General features: G+C 40.3%; 1 protein-coding gene and 1 long non-coding RNA gene across 3 annotated transcripts in view; one reads left to right on the top strand and one right to left on the bottom strand.

Moving 5' to 3' along the window:
* The window catches only part of GLUD1 (glutamate dehydrogenase 1), a 38701-nt gene extending 29801 nt beyond the window's left edge, over window positions 1-8900 (top strand). For both annotated transcript variants that reach the window (XM_020805948.3, XM_072995082.2), the window contains exons 8-13: window positions 496-633; window positions 740-820; window positions 3647-3770; window positions 5103-5194; window positions 6443-6505; window positions 7530-8900. In XM_020805948.3, coding sequence (XP_020661607.2) covers window positions 496-633; window positions 740-820; window positions 3647-3770; window positions 5103-5194; window positions 6443-6505; window positions 7530-7649 — 618 coding nt within the window. In that variant the 3' untranslated portion in view covers window positions 7650-8900. The remainder of the gene's footprint in view (window positions 1-495; window positions 634-739; window positions 821-3646; window positions 3771-5102; window positions 5195-6442; window positions 6506-7529) is intronic.
* Window positions 8901-9964: 1064 nt separating this feature from the next.
* Window positions 9965-16172, bottom strand: LOC144588337 (uncharacterized). Its single transcript, XR_013543850.1, has 3 exons — window positions 15621-16172; window positions 13022-13084; window positions 9965-10229 (listed from the first exon to the last, which is right to left on the bottom strand). It is a non-coding gene; the product is annotated as an uncharacterized LOC144588337 (long non-coding RNA).
* Between the last annotated feature and the right edge of the window lie 3493 nt (window positions 16173-19665).

Below are 19665 nucleotides of genomic sequence, written 5' to 3'. Positions count from 1 at the left end.
CAGTTCTAGAATCTTCCAATGAGGCTCCTGGGTGATTTGCGCCTCAATTTTCCAATGAGGTGCAAATCACCCAGGGTGTGAATCACAGATGTCCACTTGAAGAACTACAATTACAGGTGGATAACCTGTCCATTTCAGAAATTTAAAATATCTTTGGGAGAAGAAAACTGAACGGGAGAGCCCCGAAACAGCATGGAGGATAGCATATACTGTACTCAGTAGGCATGGAATTTTGACCATTATGGGGTAGAAAACTAAGGGGCAGAAGGGAGGAAATTAGCATTTAGGAATTACGTAAAAATATCCCTGTGAAAAAGCCCAAAGATGATTTTGAGTAAAAATAGCCCAATCGAGATTGTTCATGTTCAGTATCTATAGGACACTAATGTTCATATAATAGCAAATACTAGTGTAGGTTCATGTGTTTAAGTTACTTTAAAACTTCTGGTCTGTTATAATAAACTGACTGTGGCATCTTCCTGTGTCTCCAAACAGCAACATGGATCAATTCTCACCTACCCAAAGGCACAGCGCCTGGACTGCCACATCCTTGAAGCAGATTGTGATATCCTCATCCCAGCTGCCAGTGAAAAGCAGTTAACAAAAGCTAATGCCCCCAAGGTCAAAGCAAAAGTAAGAAGACCTTCCATGTTAAATGCTGGATAATGAGCCTTCTGATAATGTCAAGTTAATGTAAGCTTTTCTGTGTGGATTTGTGATATTTTGACTTCCTTTCCAGATAATTGCTGAAGGTGCTAATGGACCCACTACTCCCGAGGCTGATAAAATCTTCTTGGAGCGTAACATCATGGTTATTCCAGTAAGGCTCTCTTTTGCTCACTATAGGATTGTAAAAGCATGTGTTTCTTGTATTCATACATCACTATCTTCTATAAAAATAAATGTTTAAAAATTGGCACTTGATTTATAGGTCAAAACTTCTTCTGAAACAATGCAAATCAACACTAAAATACCGTATTTTTTGCTCTCAAGACGCACCAAATTTTTAGGAGAAGAAAACAGGAAAATAATAATCTGTTTTCTTCTCCTAAAAATTTGGTGAGCATTTTGGAGAGGTCCGTCTTATGGAACACATCCTAGGACCCTTTGGAGGCTCACCCTGCCTCCCCGGGGGCCAGAGGGGGCGAAATTGACACATTCAGGGACTCTTCTGAAGCTTCCCAAGCCTCAAAAGAGTTACAGAAGGTGGCGATTTCGCCCCCTCTGGACCTGCAGGGGGGGCAGGGTGAGCCTCCAAGGGGTCCTAGGGTCTGTTCCAGGACCCTTGGGAGGTTCCCCACCCTGCATGGGGCCAGCAGGGGCGAAATCGCCAGCTTCCAGGACCTTTTCTGAGGCTTGAAAGGCTCAGAAAAGGTCCTGGAAGGTCTTAATTTTGCCCCTGCTGGCCCCGTGGGGAGTGGTGGGAGCCTTCCAGGATGCTTGCGAGGCTCCCCCCACCCCCCACGGGGCCAGCGGGGGTGAAATCACCAGCTTCCAGGACCTTTTCTGAGGCTTGAAAGGCTCAGAAAAGGTCCTAGAAGGTCGCGATTTTGCTCCTGCTGGCCCCGTGGGGTGGGGGGAGCTTCGCAAGGGTCCTGGAAGGCTCACTCGGACCCTTGCAAGGCTCCCCCACGGGGCCAGTGGGGGCAAAATTGCCAGCTTCGCTCCATAAGACGCATAGACTTTCCCTCACACTTTTTTTTGGGGGGGGGAGTGCATCTTATAGAGCAAAAATTACGGTACTATAAAGTTGGAGTCATAACGAGATGGCAGATTTTCCACTATTTTTGATGGAAGCAGGTTATATCCCATGCATCTATTTTCTCCAGAGCAGGGGTAAAAAGGAATGTTTATTCTTAGGGACGTAACTGGCTTTTATGCTCTACATGCAAATTGATTTTTAAAAAGTGATGGAAATAAAGAATTACTCATGGCCCTACCTTAAATAAATTTTGAGTAGAGGAAACTGATTAAAGAGTTTTCCTGATAAAAATAATTTTGTACTGTACATAGATCAGGCTTAACTCCCTGATCAGCATAACTTCAGCATAAGCAACCAGGCCTATAACAACTGAATGGGCCACTACGATAATTAATGGTTCTCTCCTTGAGAGCAAGGTTCCTCCTGCCCTCAAGGAGACACTCATTAGGCCCATTAGGAAGAAACCAAATTTGGCGATGGACGACATTGGCAACTACAGGCCCATCGCCAATGTTTCCTTCCTTAGGAAAGTGGTGGAGAGGGTGGTGGCCGATCAGCTGCAGGGTCTTTTGGATGAAACCAGTGCCCTGGACCCATTTCAGTCGGGCTTCAAATGGTGCAAAATGCGGCAGCCGGACTTCTCACTGGGATGTGAAAATACTAGCATATCACTCCCACCCTGGCCGCCTTGCATTGGCTTCCCATTCGTTTCTGCATCTACTTCAAAGTGTTAATGATGACTTATAAAACCCTAAATGGTTTAGGACCTCGATACATGGCGGAACGCCTTCTCCCACCCCTCAGCTATGGAACACCTTGCCGTCAGAAATCACCCTGGCACCCTCGCTGGGTGTTTTTAAGAGTCAGCTAAAGACTTGACTCTTTAGGCAGGCCTTCCCTCCAGCCAACACTTGATTTTTTTTCTTTTTAGTTTTCCTTTTCCGCCATCTTGAACTTTTAAATTTGTTGATTTAATTATGTGATTGCTTTGATGACTATTTTTATTGATGTTTTATAACTGTTTGTAAGCCGCCCCAAGTAGACTCTGTCTAGAGGGGTAGAAATCGAATAATAAATAAATAAAAATAAATAAACTTCCCCTTGAGAATATATACTTAGTCATCATGGGATGATACCTTTGCACAACTATTATATCCTAAAACAGTAGTAGCATATGTGTTGTGGAAGGATGACTGTAAATAGCTTGGTTGACAAGAGAATGGACTATAGATGATGGTACATTCATGCAACACCCCATTTTGTTACAATGAAAGCTATGTTGCTTTAAGTCCCATTAAGGTGTCTACCTCACTCTTCCAAGAAGAGGGGCTTCTGCCTTTTTTCTTTCCTCCTTTTTGCTTGTCTTGGCTAGGGCAGGAGTTGGGCAATGATTACTGCTAGCCAGATGGATATAGTAGCTTTTTAGTCTTTCCTCAAATTGTGAGACATTTCAGTGTTGATGGCTTGGTTGCCTTGCCACATCCATACTTCCCAACTGATGCTACTTCTGCTGTAGCCACATTGCTCCTTTTGGTTTTACTTCTGTCTAGAAGATTCTAGCACTAAAGATGGGGGGTTGCTCACAGGTTTTTATAATATTTTCATGCTCCAATGAATTATAGATATTTCTAAATTGGGAGATAACTAGCTCAAAGCACATTTGTCTGAAGTCCAATAGCATCAAATGTATTTTCATCAATTGCTACAATTCAGAAGCACATACATGAAAATTCTTTATATGAAAGAAGACTGTCTGTTAATATATCTACTCCCTAGCTCATGGGTCATGCACTGGTTATAATAACTGATAGGAAAATGGACTGAGGAGACTAATACTCACCAAACAAGGGAATTGCAATGACCCTAGAGTAATAGCAGAGTGGGAAATTGAGTTTCCATTGTGTACTTTTCAGTACTAATAAAACTTCATCTTGTCCTCTGCAGGATCTTTATTTAAATGCTGGTGGTGTAACTGTGTCTTATTTTGAGTGGCTGAAGAACCTGAACCACGTTAGCTATGGCCGCTTGACCTTTAAATATGAAAGGGACTCTAACTACCACTTGCTAAGTAAGTTTAAATATGTTTTACATATTTTATACAGATAAAGCAAAGAAGTATAGTCAGCTTAAGTAGATGTCTAAACTAGACAAGCTAAGATAAAGCAGGAAGCGCTCTAGCATCAGTTGGTATAAAAACTGAGAGACAGAATTCCCAGGTCTTTATGGTATCATTCAGTATTTAGAGAAATAGTGGCTGAAATCCTATTGTTTAATGTAGTAAGTTGTAGTTGAGTAGGCCCACTAAACCAGTGGGGATTTGGTGAGCCAGCTTCCTATGTCACTTAAATTCAAATGGACTTACTGTATCCTTGTTACAACTTGTTATGCTAAAGTAGGTTAAAGTAGGCCATTTCAATCAATGGCACTTACAAAGGATTTCAACCACAGTATAGAAGTCTTTAATATGCAAATTCAGGATATTTAGTTACTCTGAAATCACTGAAATCTACATTCCGAGCAGGCTCAGATTGCAGTTCTGTGCTTGTTTCCTTGGAAATAATAGATAAATCTGTTTGTTCCTTCAACTATGTTTTGTCAATGACATATGCATGTATTGACTTACCAAGTCCTAGTTGCTCCATCTAATCTAGTTGGGGCTAGCAAATTGATTTGGCCCTAAATTCAGCTGAATAGAGTGGAATTTGTAAAATAATATTTATAGCCCTGGACTGTAATTGTCAGAAATCTTGTCTTCAGGAGATGGATTTAGAGACAGAGCAGATCTTTTGAAATCTGTGGCCACCGTCCTGTTCCTGTTTGCTGGGGCATATCTCATTTACATAATCACTTGGTGGCTGGGCATTGTGATTAGAGATGGGGGAATTTGTATACAAATACGAATATCCCTGCATAGGTGGCATTAATGAGGGTCCAGCCCCATGGGGCCAGACAGTCCACTCACCGACCTGCTGCAGATGCGGACGGCGCTATTCTACGAATGGCTCCGCAGCATTCGATCCGCTCTCCACTCCTGGCAGGAGGCTGGAGGACAAGCCTCGCTGTAAGGTCAAAGAGTGGTGAGCAGATGATGTGCTGTGGAGCCATTCGTAGAATTGCACTGTACGCATCAGATCGGTGGTGGACTGTCCAGCTGCATAGGGCTGGACCCTCGTTAACACCTCCTGTGTGAGGGAAATTCATATATGAATACCCTCATCTCTAATTGTGATCTAATGTACCCTTGCACCTTGTCAGTTAGTAAACTTTACCTGATCACCAGTAGCATTCTAGCCTATAAAACATAAATTAGTCATGATTTCAAAGGATATGCTCTTAGGTTTAGATCCATTATGACTTCTTAATATAAGAAGCTGGTTGAACTGTCCTTTCTCCCTTTTAGTGTCGGTACAGGAAAGCTTGGAAAGAAAGTTTGGAAAGCATGGTGGAAGTATTCCCGTTGTGCCTACAGCAGAATTCCAGGACAGGATATCTGTAAGTACTTGCTGAAAAATTTAGGCTAAATCAGTGTCTCATATAAAAAATTCCAGTATGCAGAAGAAATCAGTGTGTAGGGATCAGTTGTTTCACTGTAAGGCTAAAAAGCAATCCTCTGTGTTCATAGGAACTAAGGACATAATGACAGATGAGAATTCTGTATACAGTGGTGCCTCGAATAGCGAGTGCCTCTATTAACGAAAAAACAAATAGTGATGTGGTTTTCAGGGCATTTTTTCGCTTTGAATAGCGATTTTTCCTATGGGCGATTTTCGAATAGCGATCTTTTCCCCCCATTGAGAAGCATTGAATAGGTACGTGTTCGCTATTTTTAAAGGGTTTACAGTTAAAGTTTCTTGTTTGAAATGTTTGAGATCATAAAGTGCACTGAATAAACCCTTTGTTAACCCCATTTGACCTTGTTCTGACTCTTTTTAATTTGTTGTTGATTTCCCCCCCATTGAGATGCATTGAATAGGTTTCAATGCATTGCGGTTGTGTTCGCTATTTTTAAAGGGTTTAAAGTTAAAGTTTCCTGTTTGAAATCGTAAAGTGCACTAAATACACCCTTTGTTAACCCAATTTGACCTTGTTCAGACTCTTTTTTAATTTGTTGTTGATTTTTTCCTCCCATTGAGATGCATTGAATAGGTTTCAATGCATTTCAATTGGGGAACAGCGTTTTGAATAGCGAGGTTTCCTATGGAGATTTTCCATTAATGACAGCAATTCGTTCCAATTGGAACGGATTAGCTGGCTTTCAATGTATTTCAATGGGAAACCTCATTTCGAATAGCGAGGAAATCCAATAGTGATGTTTTTTGCGGAACGCATTAACATCGCTATTCAAGGCACCACTGTAGTTTTTATTTTCATTACATTATAGTTACATAGTTACTATTACATTATAGTTCTACCTTTAAGAGATTGTAGCTTATAATTGTAACCTAAACTGTATCTATTTACTGAAACACTATTCTTTATTAGTACTGAACTAAATTATTTGCATCATGTGCAAAAACTAGGAGCAGCTACAGTACTTCTAGAACTAGCAAATGTGTATAGCTGTTGAATACATTCTAGTCCATGTGGATCTAATTTTCATATTTATTTCAGTAGCTCATTCTCATCAACAGTAAGGAGAATATTAAAACAAAACACACAAATTCAGTCCCATTAATAGTTACGCTAAAATAAAGAATTGAACACATGATTGACTGCACATTGACCCCTTTCTCAACACAGGGTGCGTCTGAAAAAGACATTGTGCATTCTGGCTTGGCCTACACCATGGAACGCTCTGCAAGGGTATGTACTACATAAACATGAAGTAGTAAAATGACATGAACCATATCCTAGGGGTAAACGGGAGTAGGCATGTGGCACTTCCCTACTCCATTTCTCCTAAAATAAGACCTAACCTGAAAATAAGCCCTAGTATGATTTTTCAGGATGCTCTTAATATAAGTCCTACCCCCCAAAATAAGCCCCAGTTAAGTGAAACCCCGCCCTCCACCATTGTGCAGCAACCAGAATAAGATGACATGACTGTATTTGAATAAATGTAGATTGTTATACATGAAAAAAAATCCCCTCAAAATACATTTTTGGAGCAAAAATTAATATAAGACCCTGTCTTATTTTCGGGGAAACTGGGTACTTATTTTGGCATTCTTGCATTACCACAGTACGTATAGCAGACTATGTGAATAAGCCTTAATTACAGTTCACCAGAAGAGAAAGAGTAAGAGTGCTTTCTCTGATTACATAGTTGGGGAGTGGAGCTGCAGGGCATAGGGGTTTTTTTTTGGGGGGGGGTTGCATATCTGCCTTGGGGATGAGCCCTGTGGTGACTTAGTATAAATGGGCATATTGCTGGAATGTCGAAATTTTCAGCTTAATCAAGCTAAAGAAATTGAGAGTTGTCCTACTGTCACATGACTGGATGGGCTGTCTGGAATGGCATTTAACGTGGTAGTTTGCTCTGACATAAGTTGGATGTTGTAGATTTTTCAGCCTCTTGAACAGTTTGAATAATTAACGTTCAGATTTTCAAATGTTAATATATTTCATTCCAGTACTGATAAATTTCAATTATTGATAGATCCATGAGCTGTATTATAATGTGTAGAAATATTCTTTTACCAATTTGTTGATTACTTTAAGCCATTTAGAAGATGAATAAGAGGCTGGAGTCAATTTGGAAGTGTCAATTGTTTCCAAGCTAAACTTGTTTTATTTTTGTATATATATTTCATAGTAGCATAACAAATGACGCATAACAACTTTGTAAATATTATCACTCACATTATAATATGTTTATGTTTTTTAGCAAATCATGCGTACTGCCATGAAGTATAATCTAGGTCTAGACCTGAGAACAGCCGCCTACGTCAATGCAATTGAGAAGGTCTTCAAGGTGTACAATGAAGCTGGTCTGACCTTCACATAAATGGATAGCCTGTTTCAACCTGTCGTGTACTCTCTTCAGAAAGCTTATAAGTTTACATATAACCACAAAAATCCCTCTCTTCTTTTCTCACCTAACTATAGTGGATATAATTCTCAATCAACTTCAGTTCATGCTAGTTGTTTTTTATAATAACAGAGAAAAATTATGGATTTAGGACTTCATGCCAGGAGGTAGCTAAAGAATAACCAGTTCATCTGTACTTGTATGGAGGTCTGAGTTTTTCACCTTGAGATTAAAAAGTTATCTTTTTATTCTATGAACCTGTGGTTTTAACCACAATAAGCAACCTAGCAATGCTTCAGGTCGCATATACTGTGTACTGTTGGAGCAAATAGCTAAACTATTAATGCACTTTGATGTCCGAAAAGCATAGCTCTTCAGCTTTGGCACTTCTGAGTAAAGGCCTTGGATGATCAGTGTGGTGACATTGACAAAGACTTAAAGGGTCAACTGCAGGGAATAACTTTAGATTCTCATTTTTACACTTAGGGAACCACAGGCCTGGTTCACTTTAGACAATGTGTATGTTTCTTTTTATACTCTGTGCTCCTGTTACAAGGCTGCCTTTAAATCATGTACTCAACTTCAGCTTGACTGAAGCACTGCAGTGTCCACATAGACAGATGAATTTCAGGAATTGATATTTTTATAAACTGAAACAGTATCATTGTTATACAAAGATCCAATTTAAGTGACTTGTGTTTAATCTCATCACTTAATATCCATTTTGCTTGTGTGTGGTTTTTTTAAAGAATGATGTGTACTGGAGCATAACTTTAGGCAGTCCTAAGAACTTGCAGAGCCTCTTACTCGTCTCATTTGTGTTTTATTTTCTGAGATGAGTTTAGCATTAAGCTATTGCCTCTCAGAACAATTCAAGCAAAAATCACTGTCACCAAAGAGGCAAACAACTGCTACAGATCTCATATAGGTTCTTAATAGTTTGACTTTTTGTTCCCTTTCTTTGGAGGTTTGCATATTCTGGACATAAAGAATTTAATAAAGAGGGCCTTGAAGCAGGATTGATCATAAAGTTGTATAAGGTTTTTCAAGAAGCTGTTTCATCCAGAGCGGCCCTATAAAGTGCCAGCTGTATTTATGTAATGAATATGAATGTTTTTTTCTTTTAAAAAAGCCCTCCCAGAAACCCATGCTTTTTTCTAGCTACTTTGTAACTCATGACATAACATTGCAATGAAAACAATTATTAAAAGTTGACCTTTCCAAACATATCTTGTTTTGTGTTTTCATAGTTTATTAAAGAGAGCTGAAACTTTTCATCCACTTATCCCAGTAATATTGAGCTTGCAGAAATCTTCACGCAAGTCTTTTTCAAGTATAGGTCGACAAATGAAGTATGTCACATCTCCCAAATGATTGCAGATGCACATGTGGCTGGCTCCACATGAAATTATATACAAAGAGCTAGCTCCTGCAGGGGTGATAACTCAAAATGCAACAAACACTTGTGAGATATTAAAGACAGAAGGATACTGTGTTGTCTAAGTCAGCTTTGCTAGAGAATGGGATTGTGATCAGTCAATGACCCTAAAGAGGAACCAGAGCAGGGAGTGGAACAGTTGATATTCAGCAATCTTTTAGTGACTCATTCATGCATCTGCCTTTTTAAAAAGCCATATGTTTACAGAAGATTCTACTAGTTGCATGTTGTGTGAAGCTAGTCCATTTTTAACAGGAGGGATATGAATATCTCTACAATATTTGATCCACAACACCTGTTCAGTGCATAGGTTCAAATTGCTGTGTTTTTACCAGGTGTGGGTCAACCATTTTTGGATGCTTCCTTCATTTTTCCAAACACTATCCCTTTCATTAAATGTTTGGTTTCTTAACACAAATTGTTGCACATTCTTTTACTTCTGTTGATGATCCAGTACTTCTACACATGTAATTCAGTTAACCTGAACAGCTACACAGTCTTTTCTCAAAGCTTTTAAGTGGTTCAATAGTTAGAAAATGAAATTTCTTCTGAGGGTTTCATAAAGGAGTGGTGGTGGTGAAGAAACAAAATGTTGTGGTTGACAGGGTAGGGAAGTATGTTATTTGCTTTTAGACTGAATAGAATGAATTACCCCTTACCTTTATCTTATGATGAAACATGTATGCATCTATTTACATGGGCACATGGGATTCATATGGCACAAATAGAGTTACTAGTGAGGACCTCTGTGAAGCCACCCTCTGCATGTTCCTTGATGCAATCAGTTAATAAACTAATCTTTAGTTTCAGGTAATATAACAAATGGAATTGAGGATGGCTGTCTGCCTGTTAGTTTGTTTCTTTGTTTCTTTATTAATTAATCAATCAATCACCAAATAGCATATTACACACTGGGTTTAATGACAATACAAATATATACTATACATCAGCTGAAGAATTTCCTGAAGTAGAAGATCATGGCAAAGTAATTTAGGTTGAAACATTCTTCTTTTCTTCGCTCTGGCCAAAGCTTTTACCCCAGGAGGTTACCTGGCTTGTTACACCTTGGGACGCTTTTTCACCAGCATCTTGTACAGTTTTGCAGGCATCATCAACCACTTTAAAACAAAAAGACAGATCATCTAGTAAATAAGACAATTGCTTGTTCACATATAGTTTGCTTTCTGGGATTCTTCAAAATATGAATAGTAGTGTATGTAGAAAGACCATTCTTTGCTGAATAAAGCCTAAGGAACACCGGTACCCACCTTATGGGAGCTCTGGATATTCATACAGTATACTCTCGTCTGCTCTAACTGGCAGTGGCATTGCAAACAGTGCCAACAGTCTTTCCCATTATTTATTTATTATGTTGCTACCTGTATATTTTTTTAATTAGAGCTGCCAGTCTGAATGAATCTAATTATCTTAGGCGTGCCAGGAATGGGTCTTAGTTGTGGTTCATCCTTCAGAAGGGAGCTAAAGTTCATGGTATAGCTGCACACATATGACCTCTCAAGTTTCCATACTATTTGAAAGAAAAATGTCTCCCAGGGTAGGAGAAATTGTCCAGGAGTTTCTCACATTTAGGGGCTGCCATTAGGAGTGGTTATAGCATGGTTTTGTTCTTTTTCCGCCAAGGATTTTTTGTGACTACAAGTAGTACCAGAAGAAATTGCTTTGGCAGTGTAGACACCATTTTGCTGACTCACAATGTTCTCTGTCTAGTGTTTTTTAGAGCATTGTGGTGGGGGTGGCAAGGCTCAAGCCCCATCGGCCATATTTTTTCTATATTCTTGATTATACCAAGTTTTATTTTGGTTTGAGAGGAACCTTAGAAACTCACAGAAACCTTTATTCTTCGACCTTTGGGCTGGCTTAAGAATGTAATAGGAGCTACAGTATGCTGAATCAGATCAGGGCCTTTCCTAGTCCAGCATTCTGCTCACACGGTGAATCAGTTGCCTAAGTAGAGCCCACCGGCAGGACATGAACAAAACTGCACCTTCCATCTTGCATTCCATAGCAACTGAAATATGGGAGACAGTGAAATAATATATAGCCACTCTGACCGACAGTCTTAGCTTCCCTGAATTTATTTAATCCTCTTTTAATTCCATCTGCAGTGACCAGAACTGTAAATTGCACACCAGATGTTTGTCCATATTTGGATATACTATATATATAAGGGCAGTATGATACTGGGAGCTTTTTTCCTGGTTCTTTCCATTCAAAACCTTTCTATAATTTGCATTTATTAATGAATTACTGTTTAGATTTTTCTTTAATTCAGCTGTATGTATGTTGTGAGACTAGTTTTTCTAGCAATATTGAATAGAATATACAGTAGTAGGTTTTTATGTGCCATCTAGTCACTTACAATTCACAACCACCCAGTAGGATGTTCAAGGTATCCTGAGATTTTTAAGGAGTGAGTTTGCCACCCTTCAGTGAATTTCTGGCTGAGCAGACGTTTTAACATAGGTCTCCTGTGCCCTAGTCTGTCACTATCCCCTACACCACACTTCTTTTATTTATGTAGTCCATTAAATCAGTGGTTCTTAACCTTGGGTTACTCAGGTGTTTTTGGACTGCAACTCCCAGAAGCCTTCACACCACCAGCTGTGCTGGCTGGGGTTTCTGGGAGTTGCAGTTCAAAAACACCTGAGTAACCAAGGTTAAGAACCACTGCATTAAATAATCACATGCAAAAAATGTATCTATACTCTCAAACTGCACATTCCAAATGACCTGCCTACCAGTTATGGAGCCCCTGCCCCCTTACATACACACCCCTGAAAAATAGTTCTCGGGTTGATGGCAAGTAGGCAGCCACCCCCCCCTCCAAATAATGGATGGGGAGATTTTTGGATATAAGTCTGCAAAAGGAAAAAGAAAAATCTCACTGCTTCCAAGAAACTTATAATGAAAAAAAAATGGTTGAGCACTAATGGCATCTCTCAGGGATTCAGAACTTTCACCAGGTACACTTGAGATGCATTTATCCCTCCCTAGAGAGGATGTTCATAATATACTAACTACTCTGAAAGCCTTGCAGCAGGTACAAGGAAGGGCGGAGTTCTGCTCTTGTCCATAAAGAAGGTGAAAGTTACTGTTGTGCCATAATCTGCCCTCTGCTCTTCAGAATATTTTATTTGCCTATGAAAGGGGCTTTTGGATTTTTGCCCCCTGCCTCGTTCTTCAGGCTCTTTTCGAATGTTGTGTAGTGATATTTTTGAGTATACCATAGCCTTGCAGGATGCCAAAAGGGTGCTGTACTGTATTTGTTTTTCTGTCTATTGCATCACTCCTCTGTTGTTTACCTGGCACGCACTGTTCCTAATCTGAAAAACATTGTGCGAGAGGAGTTACGTTGTGAGAACTCTTCCTCTAGGCATTTAACGGAAGTTTGGGAATGGGGTCTGGCTGCTGGCTCTCGCAGAGACAACTGTACGGGGAAAGACAGAACACGCGCCATCAGGCACCTCCAAAGTATGGCTCTCACAGGAATCCTAAACCTCACCTACAGGAATTTCTTTTTAAAAAAGTTATTTCGAAATTCTTTTCAAAGTGAATTTATTTTCTCTCAAATTGATAAACAGTGCTCAAAATGTGTACGGGAAAGTTTTTCTGCACACATTTGGTTTCAAAAGCATTGCTCTTTATTGGAGACATGGGGTGAGAGTTGGCGGTCCAGAAACAGAGTCAAGGTGGCCTTCTGCGTGTTCTGTCCATTTATAATAGTTAACTGGAGCACAGGTTTATTACTGGGAATAGCAGAAGGAGCTTTGCTAGTTCTAGAAGGGAAACAACCCAGAGTGGGAAAGACATGCTCTGGATCTCTTGCAAATATTATAATCTTGAGGCTGTTCATTTTGAGAATTGCTAGTTTGATAGGATGCCTCTTTACCTTTCTGACCGGCTTCAGTCACATCACCCACCACCTGCTGCACGGCTTCACTTGCTGCATTCACTGCAATTGTTAAAAGAAATGGGGGGAGGGGGAGAGAGAGAGAGAGAGAATCACTCAACAGAAATGTTTATGGTGTCTTCAGTTTTCAAAACAGAAGACAACTGTCTGGCGAATGGGAGACCTGAAACTAAGCTATCAGTGTGGTGTATAGTGGTCCTGTAATTAAAATCCAACAAGTAAGCAATCTGGCCAATCTTGACTTAAACATTTGAATTCTACATCCTTTTAACAATACTGTAGATGGAGCACATCTGCATTATTGATTCACACTTCACAAAACTTTGGAAGTTTGCTACTTTGTTTTGGTTACACTGTTCACAGAGAAAGGTATTAAGACAGTCTACATCATAGCCCTGAGACAGCTCTGAAGCATCTGCTTGTTGTTGTTGCTTTGTTTAAAATATTTATCTCATCTTTCTCCTCAATAGGACACAAGATAGCTTGCATATTAAAAATAATATGAGAACAGGAAAGGAAGGAGAGAGGAAAAGAAAGCAAAATTAAAAAAACACAGCAGCCTAACTCTTGCAATAGAGTTACATTCTCTACAAACAATTCTAAAATCAAACTTGAATCTAGTACAGTAAGATAGACTGAATTACGGAGGCAGCATTCTCTGCCCTTACTTGATGTCACACCAGGCGTAGCTTCCATGAAAATCTGAGGTGAAGGAATAGAGTTGAGCCACTGGGTGTGACTAGCTTTTCCTTACTGGCCAAGATCCAAGAGGTCAACTGGAGTAATTTGTCCAAGGAACCCCTCAAAATATGTCACCTTATGTCTCAATGCTCATACAGTATCACTAACTTCTGCCTTACAGCATTGCTCACCAGATCCCCAGTTAAGTGTAGATCTTCATAAGGAATAGCAGCAGAGCCCCCAACATTACACGTCCCCCTGAAATCTCTGCCAACCCTGTCAAGATCTAAGGTTTTGTGAAGCCTTTGTTGTTGAAAAGGAACTTCTGTACAGTTGCAGAGGAAGGATATCGCCCGAAGACAGCCATTTGAAGAAGACTTTGTTGGTAAGAGCATGAAGAATAGCCTAAAGCTCTCCATTCTTGGCCCATAAGTTGGAGCAGCTTTGCATGCCAAAATTGATTTTGTTCTGTAATTAGTAGTTCATTTACAGCTCCAGACAACAGTTTCATTTCTGTCTGTTTAATCAACTACGTATGTGGAAGACACGGTTGCCTGAGGTGGCTTATTTTGCTATCTGCAGCCTAGTTCTAACAGTAAAACAACTTGTACCCTCTATGATAAGGCGGAGCCTCCTAGCCAAGGTAATTGAGATGGACTTCCCCTTCACAGAACTATGGTGTTAAAGGCTTAGAAGTCCATGTTAAAAAAAAGGACATCCATATTTTAGTAAAATAAAGTAGGTGACAGCCACCTTCAGCGAAAGCCTTGTTATCTGTAAGAGTTCTAGCTTTCTACTGACCATGGTTACCTGCTCATTCGACAATAGCTTAATTTCTCAACAATAGGTAATATTAGGCCCATCCTCTGAAATGTGTCATCTGCTGATATTTGCAGGCCAGTCAATTTTCTGGTCAATTGGCAAGCCTATTCTACAAATAATAATAACAACAATAACAAAAATAGAATTTAATAGTTTAAATAGTGGCTCTCTAAAACAATGTTTTGTTTCTTGATTGCAAGTCCAATATAAATAGCAGGAAAACTTTGAGAAGTATAAAACAGTTTTGTTTGTTTGTTTTTCTGGAGTACATCCTTTCAAAATGTTCATCAAAAGTATACGGTAATCATTCTGTGTGTCACTTCTTTTGACAGGAGGAAATCAGATGATCTTTATTTTCTGTAAACAATAAGTTCAAAGTATTTCTTGGTTTAATCATCTTCAAAGTCTTCTATTAAGTCTACCCCCAAAAACTTGTTCTATTTTTAATTGTGAAATAAGTGTAGGGAATGCACAATGAAATTATTTCTTTCCCTAGCTGTGTAATATGGGGTTGTCTAAGCATTAGGCATTCTTTCACCCCATACTTTCCTATATAAAAAGAACAGGCACAAATTGTTTTACCTATAGTATTCATCTTATTTAGAAAGGAGAAGGGTGGGCATATATAGTTTAAAAAAACCTGAATCAGATCCCACAAAGATTTACAAATCTATTGGGTAAAAAAGTTGATCTGCTCTGTTCTTCTGCAGTACCTCTCTAGGGTCCCATTGGAGGCAGCTTCCTTTCACCCTCTACACACTTACCTGATCTAGTTAAAGAGTTAGTAAGAATTAGCCCTCAGATCTGCTGCATGCAAGCCAGGTCTTCCAATATGGAGCAATGTCCTTCTTAAGGCAGAACTTTTTGCTGTAACAGAAAGCTAAAATTTTGTCCCCTGCTAACAACAGTTTGTGCCTTGGGGCTGCTGTTAAGGAGCAGCTAGAGAAGTTGACTGAGAAGTCAGTATATGCACCAACCCCCGTCACAGGATTTATACTGCACCCTAGGACTGAAAAGTATAAACAGAGGCTGTTAAAAAGAAATCAGAAAAGACAGGAGACCAAATAGCCTTTACCTTTATCCTGTGCAGCATTCCCTGCAAGTTTTGTTGCTTGCTCTGCTAGGTCCACCTTAAACATGTCTACTGTTCTATGGATGATCTTCTGCCTTCCGTCAGTAGATGGATGGTCCTTTTGCTCAAGGGACTCTGGTCCCTGTTCCCAACTGTGTTGGCATTTATAGACTAGGAAACCCCTCCCAGCTGGGACCAGGAATGCCCTCAGCACTTTGTTTGATTACTAACTCGGGACTTCAGAGACGGTGGAGGGATGTTTGGAATAACTGTGTTCTCCTCCCGAGGGAGGAGGATGTGGTCTGGCTGTTCTTTCTTTCTTTTCCTCTTCCCCAAAACATCCCAAAGTAGTTTTCCACAGCAGCAAAATAAGAGCTGTTGTTTTGTGCAGAGAGGCTGACAAACCATCTGTGCTCCAACAGCCCTTATGAAACATTCCCATAGGGAAGGTGTAGTTGGAAGAAGAGCCAAAGGCTACACAGATGCCCGGCTGGTGTTGCTTGAAAGAGGATGTAGCAGTTTGCCATCTGCTGTGCTCCCTGCCCCAGGATGGGTGAGCCATAATTGGACTGGTGGGACAACAAATGGGCAGACCACCAACAAGATTTGTCTTTCCACCACACTGGATCCAAATCTCCCACCTTCCAATGTCCCTTCTAAGGCATCTCTGTAGAAAAGATGTACCAGTTGCTAAAGGTAAAGAGGAGCCTAGTGGCACAGTGGTTAAACTGCTGTACTGCAGTGAAAACTCTGCTCACAACCTGGTTCGATCCCAGTAGATTCAGATAGCAGGCTCAAGGCTGACTCAGCCTTCCATCCTTCTGAGGTCGGTAAACTGAGTACCCAGTTTGCTTGGTGGGGGGGGGGGCAATGTGTAGCCTGCATAATTAAATTGTAAGTCAACCAGATATGCTTTAAGCACTATGGCATGGTACCATAGTACCTCAGTTTACAAACTCCTCAGTGAACGTAATTTTCGTTTTACAAATGGAAATTCATTGAAAATAATACCTCAGTTTACAATTTTTTTCCTGCAGTACGAAGCAAGTTTCCCCAGGATGTATTCTCAAAGGCTTTCATAGCTGGGATCTGATGGTTGTTGTGGGTTTTTTGGGCTCTTTGACCGTGTTCTGAAGGTTGTTCTTCCTAACGTTTCGCCAGTCTCTGTGGCTGGCATCTTCAGAGGACTGGAGTAGCTATGTTGCTGTTTGTTGGATAGTTGAGTATTTATAGATGTGGGAACAGCTTTTGTCCTTTTCAGGAGATACTGTAGGGTGATCAGCGTGTTTTTGTTGTGATAAGGGGGGGAGATTATCTGTCACTGTGATTGATGGGTGTTGTTAGCTGGTATTTTTGGTGCAATGAGCCCTGGCCCTTGTGGCTGGGTAGAGGTTCGTTGACCTTTTGCAGGCTGTATTATGCAGTATTGGAAGCCAGGCCTTGTTTAGTTTTAGGCCTTCTTCTTTCTTGTTGAAATTCTGTTGATGTTTATGGATTTCAATGGCTTCCATGTGCAGTCTAACATAATGATTGCTGGTGTTGTCCAGTACTTCAGTATTTTGAAATAGAATTTTATGTCCAGCTTGTTTTAGGGCATGTTCAGCTACTGAGGTATGCCTGTATATAAGCAGAACACTTTGCTTTGCTTTAAAGCTTTGTGTATAGAAGGCCCCAAGTTCAGAAGTGTTACAAGGTGTCTCACTGCACCACTGTCTGCTTCCCTTATTATTCCACATTCCTCCAGCCTTCTCCTTCCATCACTTACTTCCCCCCAAATGCTGGACTCTCCAGGACCTTTCTCAGAAGCAGATGCATTGTGAAGAGTGGCCACGGGGACTGTCTGTGCCACCACAGGTTTGCTTAGCCACATTCTCTACAATTTCCAGAAAGGAAATCTAGCCCAATAGGTTAGAGAGTTTCTTTCTTCTTCCATAGAGAAACAAGTTGCAGGCAATGTTTCATTTGCTTTATTTAGGAGAATTTGTACTAGGTGTACAACTATGTGGAAGGGTATCTGGAAGTTGAGTCACGGCAACCGGACTTATTTCTTATCAGGTTGAAACATTTTGCTACTCATCCAAGTAGCTTCTTCAGTCTGAAGAGAGTTGGTAGGAGACCCCTGATATGTCCTTTTACTTCCCCTGTTCTGAATAGGCTCATTAGATGGACAAAGGATGGGTGTGTGAGAGTGAAAATCCTACTTCTGCAGTCCTTCTCCTCCCATTGTCATGGGTCATTAACAGTAGTTAACAGTGGTCTTTTGGGTATGCGGTTGAATGTGAAGAGGAGTGATTGGAGCTCAGTGCTTGGAGAAACAAAACAGCCACTAAACAGGAGAATGGCCCAACACAGAAGGGACAGGATCACAATCAGCAGTGTTCCTTCATTTGAAGGACAAAGGACACTCATTTGATGACCAAGACATACTCATTTTGGGCCAAGAAGATAGGTGGTTTGAGAAAGGGGTCAGGGAAGCCACACATGTCCATATAGAAAATTCCTCACTCAACAGGGGTGGAGGCCTTACATACAATCTGTCTCCTATTTATCATGCTGCCTTTTCATCTGTCCCCAGAAAGATCAGGACCACACCCAACAGAAAGGCCACTCTTAATGACTCTCCTCAGACTGAAGAAGCTACTTGGATGATTAGGGAAACATCTCAACCTAATAAGAAAGAAGTCCAGTTGCCATGACTCAGCTTCTGGATAACCTCGCCTAGATGACTGAGAATTTTCACTGATATGTGGAAGGGTGTGTGGGCTTTTAGTTTGGGGTTGCAGGTCTGATATTTACTTTTGGATGGTCTCCTCCTCCTCCTTCTTTTGGCTGCCATCCTCTTCACCGCTTCCATGTACAAAATGATGATGATGTTACTAGCAGAGGTAAATTAATTTCAGGCTTCATATGACTCGTGCATAATGCAATGAAAGTGTGTGTAGAATCAAAGAATGAAGCCATTAATCAGTGATGATTTGTCACTGATTGATGGATGGATGGATTGGTGGATGGATGGTTTAACAACAAAGTTAAACAAAATACAGAAAACTAAGCAAACAATTAAAAATATTAAACAGGACAAAAAACTCGATGGCACCAAAACAATTTACAAAAGCAGCAGAATCGGAGATGAGCAACCCTGGTCAATAAGAAAGACCTTCCTAAAATGGAATATTATCATTGGTTTCACAGAATGGTGCACGATAGGCTAACTACAGTACAGTATGCAAGCTTTCCCTGTCTTGAGGCTGTCCAGATGTGTTTGGCTATAATTTCCATCACTACTAGCCATCTCCATCCAACCTATACGGAGAGCAAGAGCTTGGGAAAATGTTTGCATGGTGCTGATTGGAAAAAAAAAGGCCTTGAAAGAATGGTGATGATTTGGGACATAATTGTGCCACCGAAGGGACCATGGCACTACATGAAACACACAAGACGAATAGACCTCTAATCAGATTATACAGAATACAGTTTGGAAAGATAAGACACAGCCAGATTTATACATATATGTACATGTTTTTTGTTCCCTCAAAGAGTCTCTTCCACCAACAGACACAGCTGGGGTTTTGTCTCTCCCTCCCTAGGCAAATATGACCAATCTTATGCAAATTGAACTCCTGCATCTGGACAGTCTTACTACACAATACTCTTTCCTATACAAACATTATTTCCTATTGCCTTGGAAGTCTCCAACCTTGTAACGTCTTTGCAGTCTTTGCAGGATAATGAATTCTTTTCCTGTCAATACAACACAACAATGTAACCATGTATTTCCATAATTGCTGTCTATAGACCCACCCTGTTGTAAAATTCCATCCTTTCTATGATTCCCACTCCGATAAAGTTTTGGATTCCTCTGTAACACCATGCCTTCTACCAACAGGTCATGAAAAACGCCATTTCTCCATTTCTCCTCACATTCCCTTGTGTAACCAATGTCATAAAAGTCCTGGTCTTCTTGTGAATGGCACGGTTGTTCCTGCCTACACTTGCAGGCATGACTTCCGTCACGCCTTTTATCTAGCTAAATAAAAACAGCAACCAT

This window comes from Pogona vitticeps, chromosome 3, assembly GCF_051106095.1.
Source record: "Pogona vitticeps strain Pit_001003342236 chromosome 3, PviZW2.1, whole genome shotgun sequence".
Classification (NCBI taxonomy): Eukaryota; Metazoa; Chordata; class Lepidosauria; order Squamata; family Agamidae; genus Pogona; species Pogona vitticeps.
This window is presented reverse-complemented; position numbering and strand designations above follow the sequence as displayed.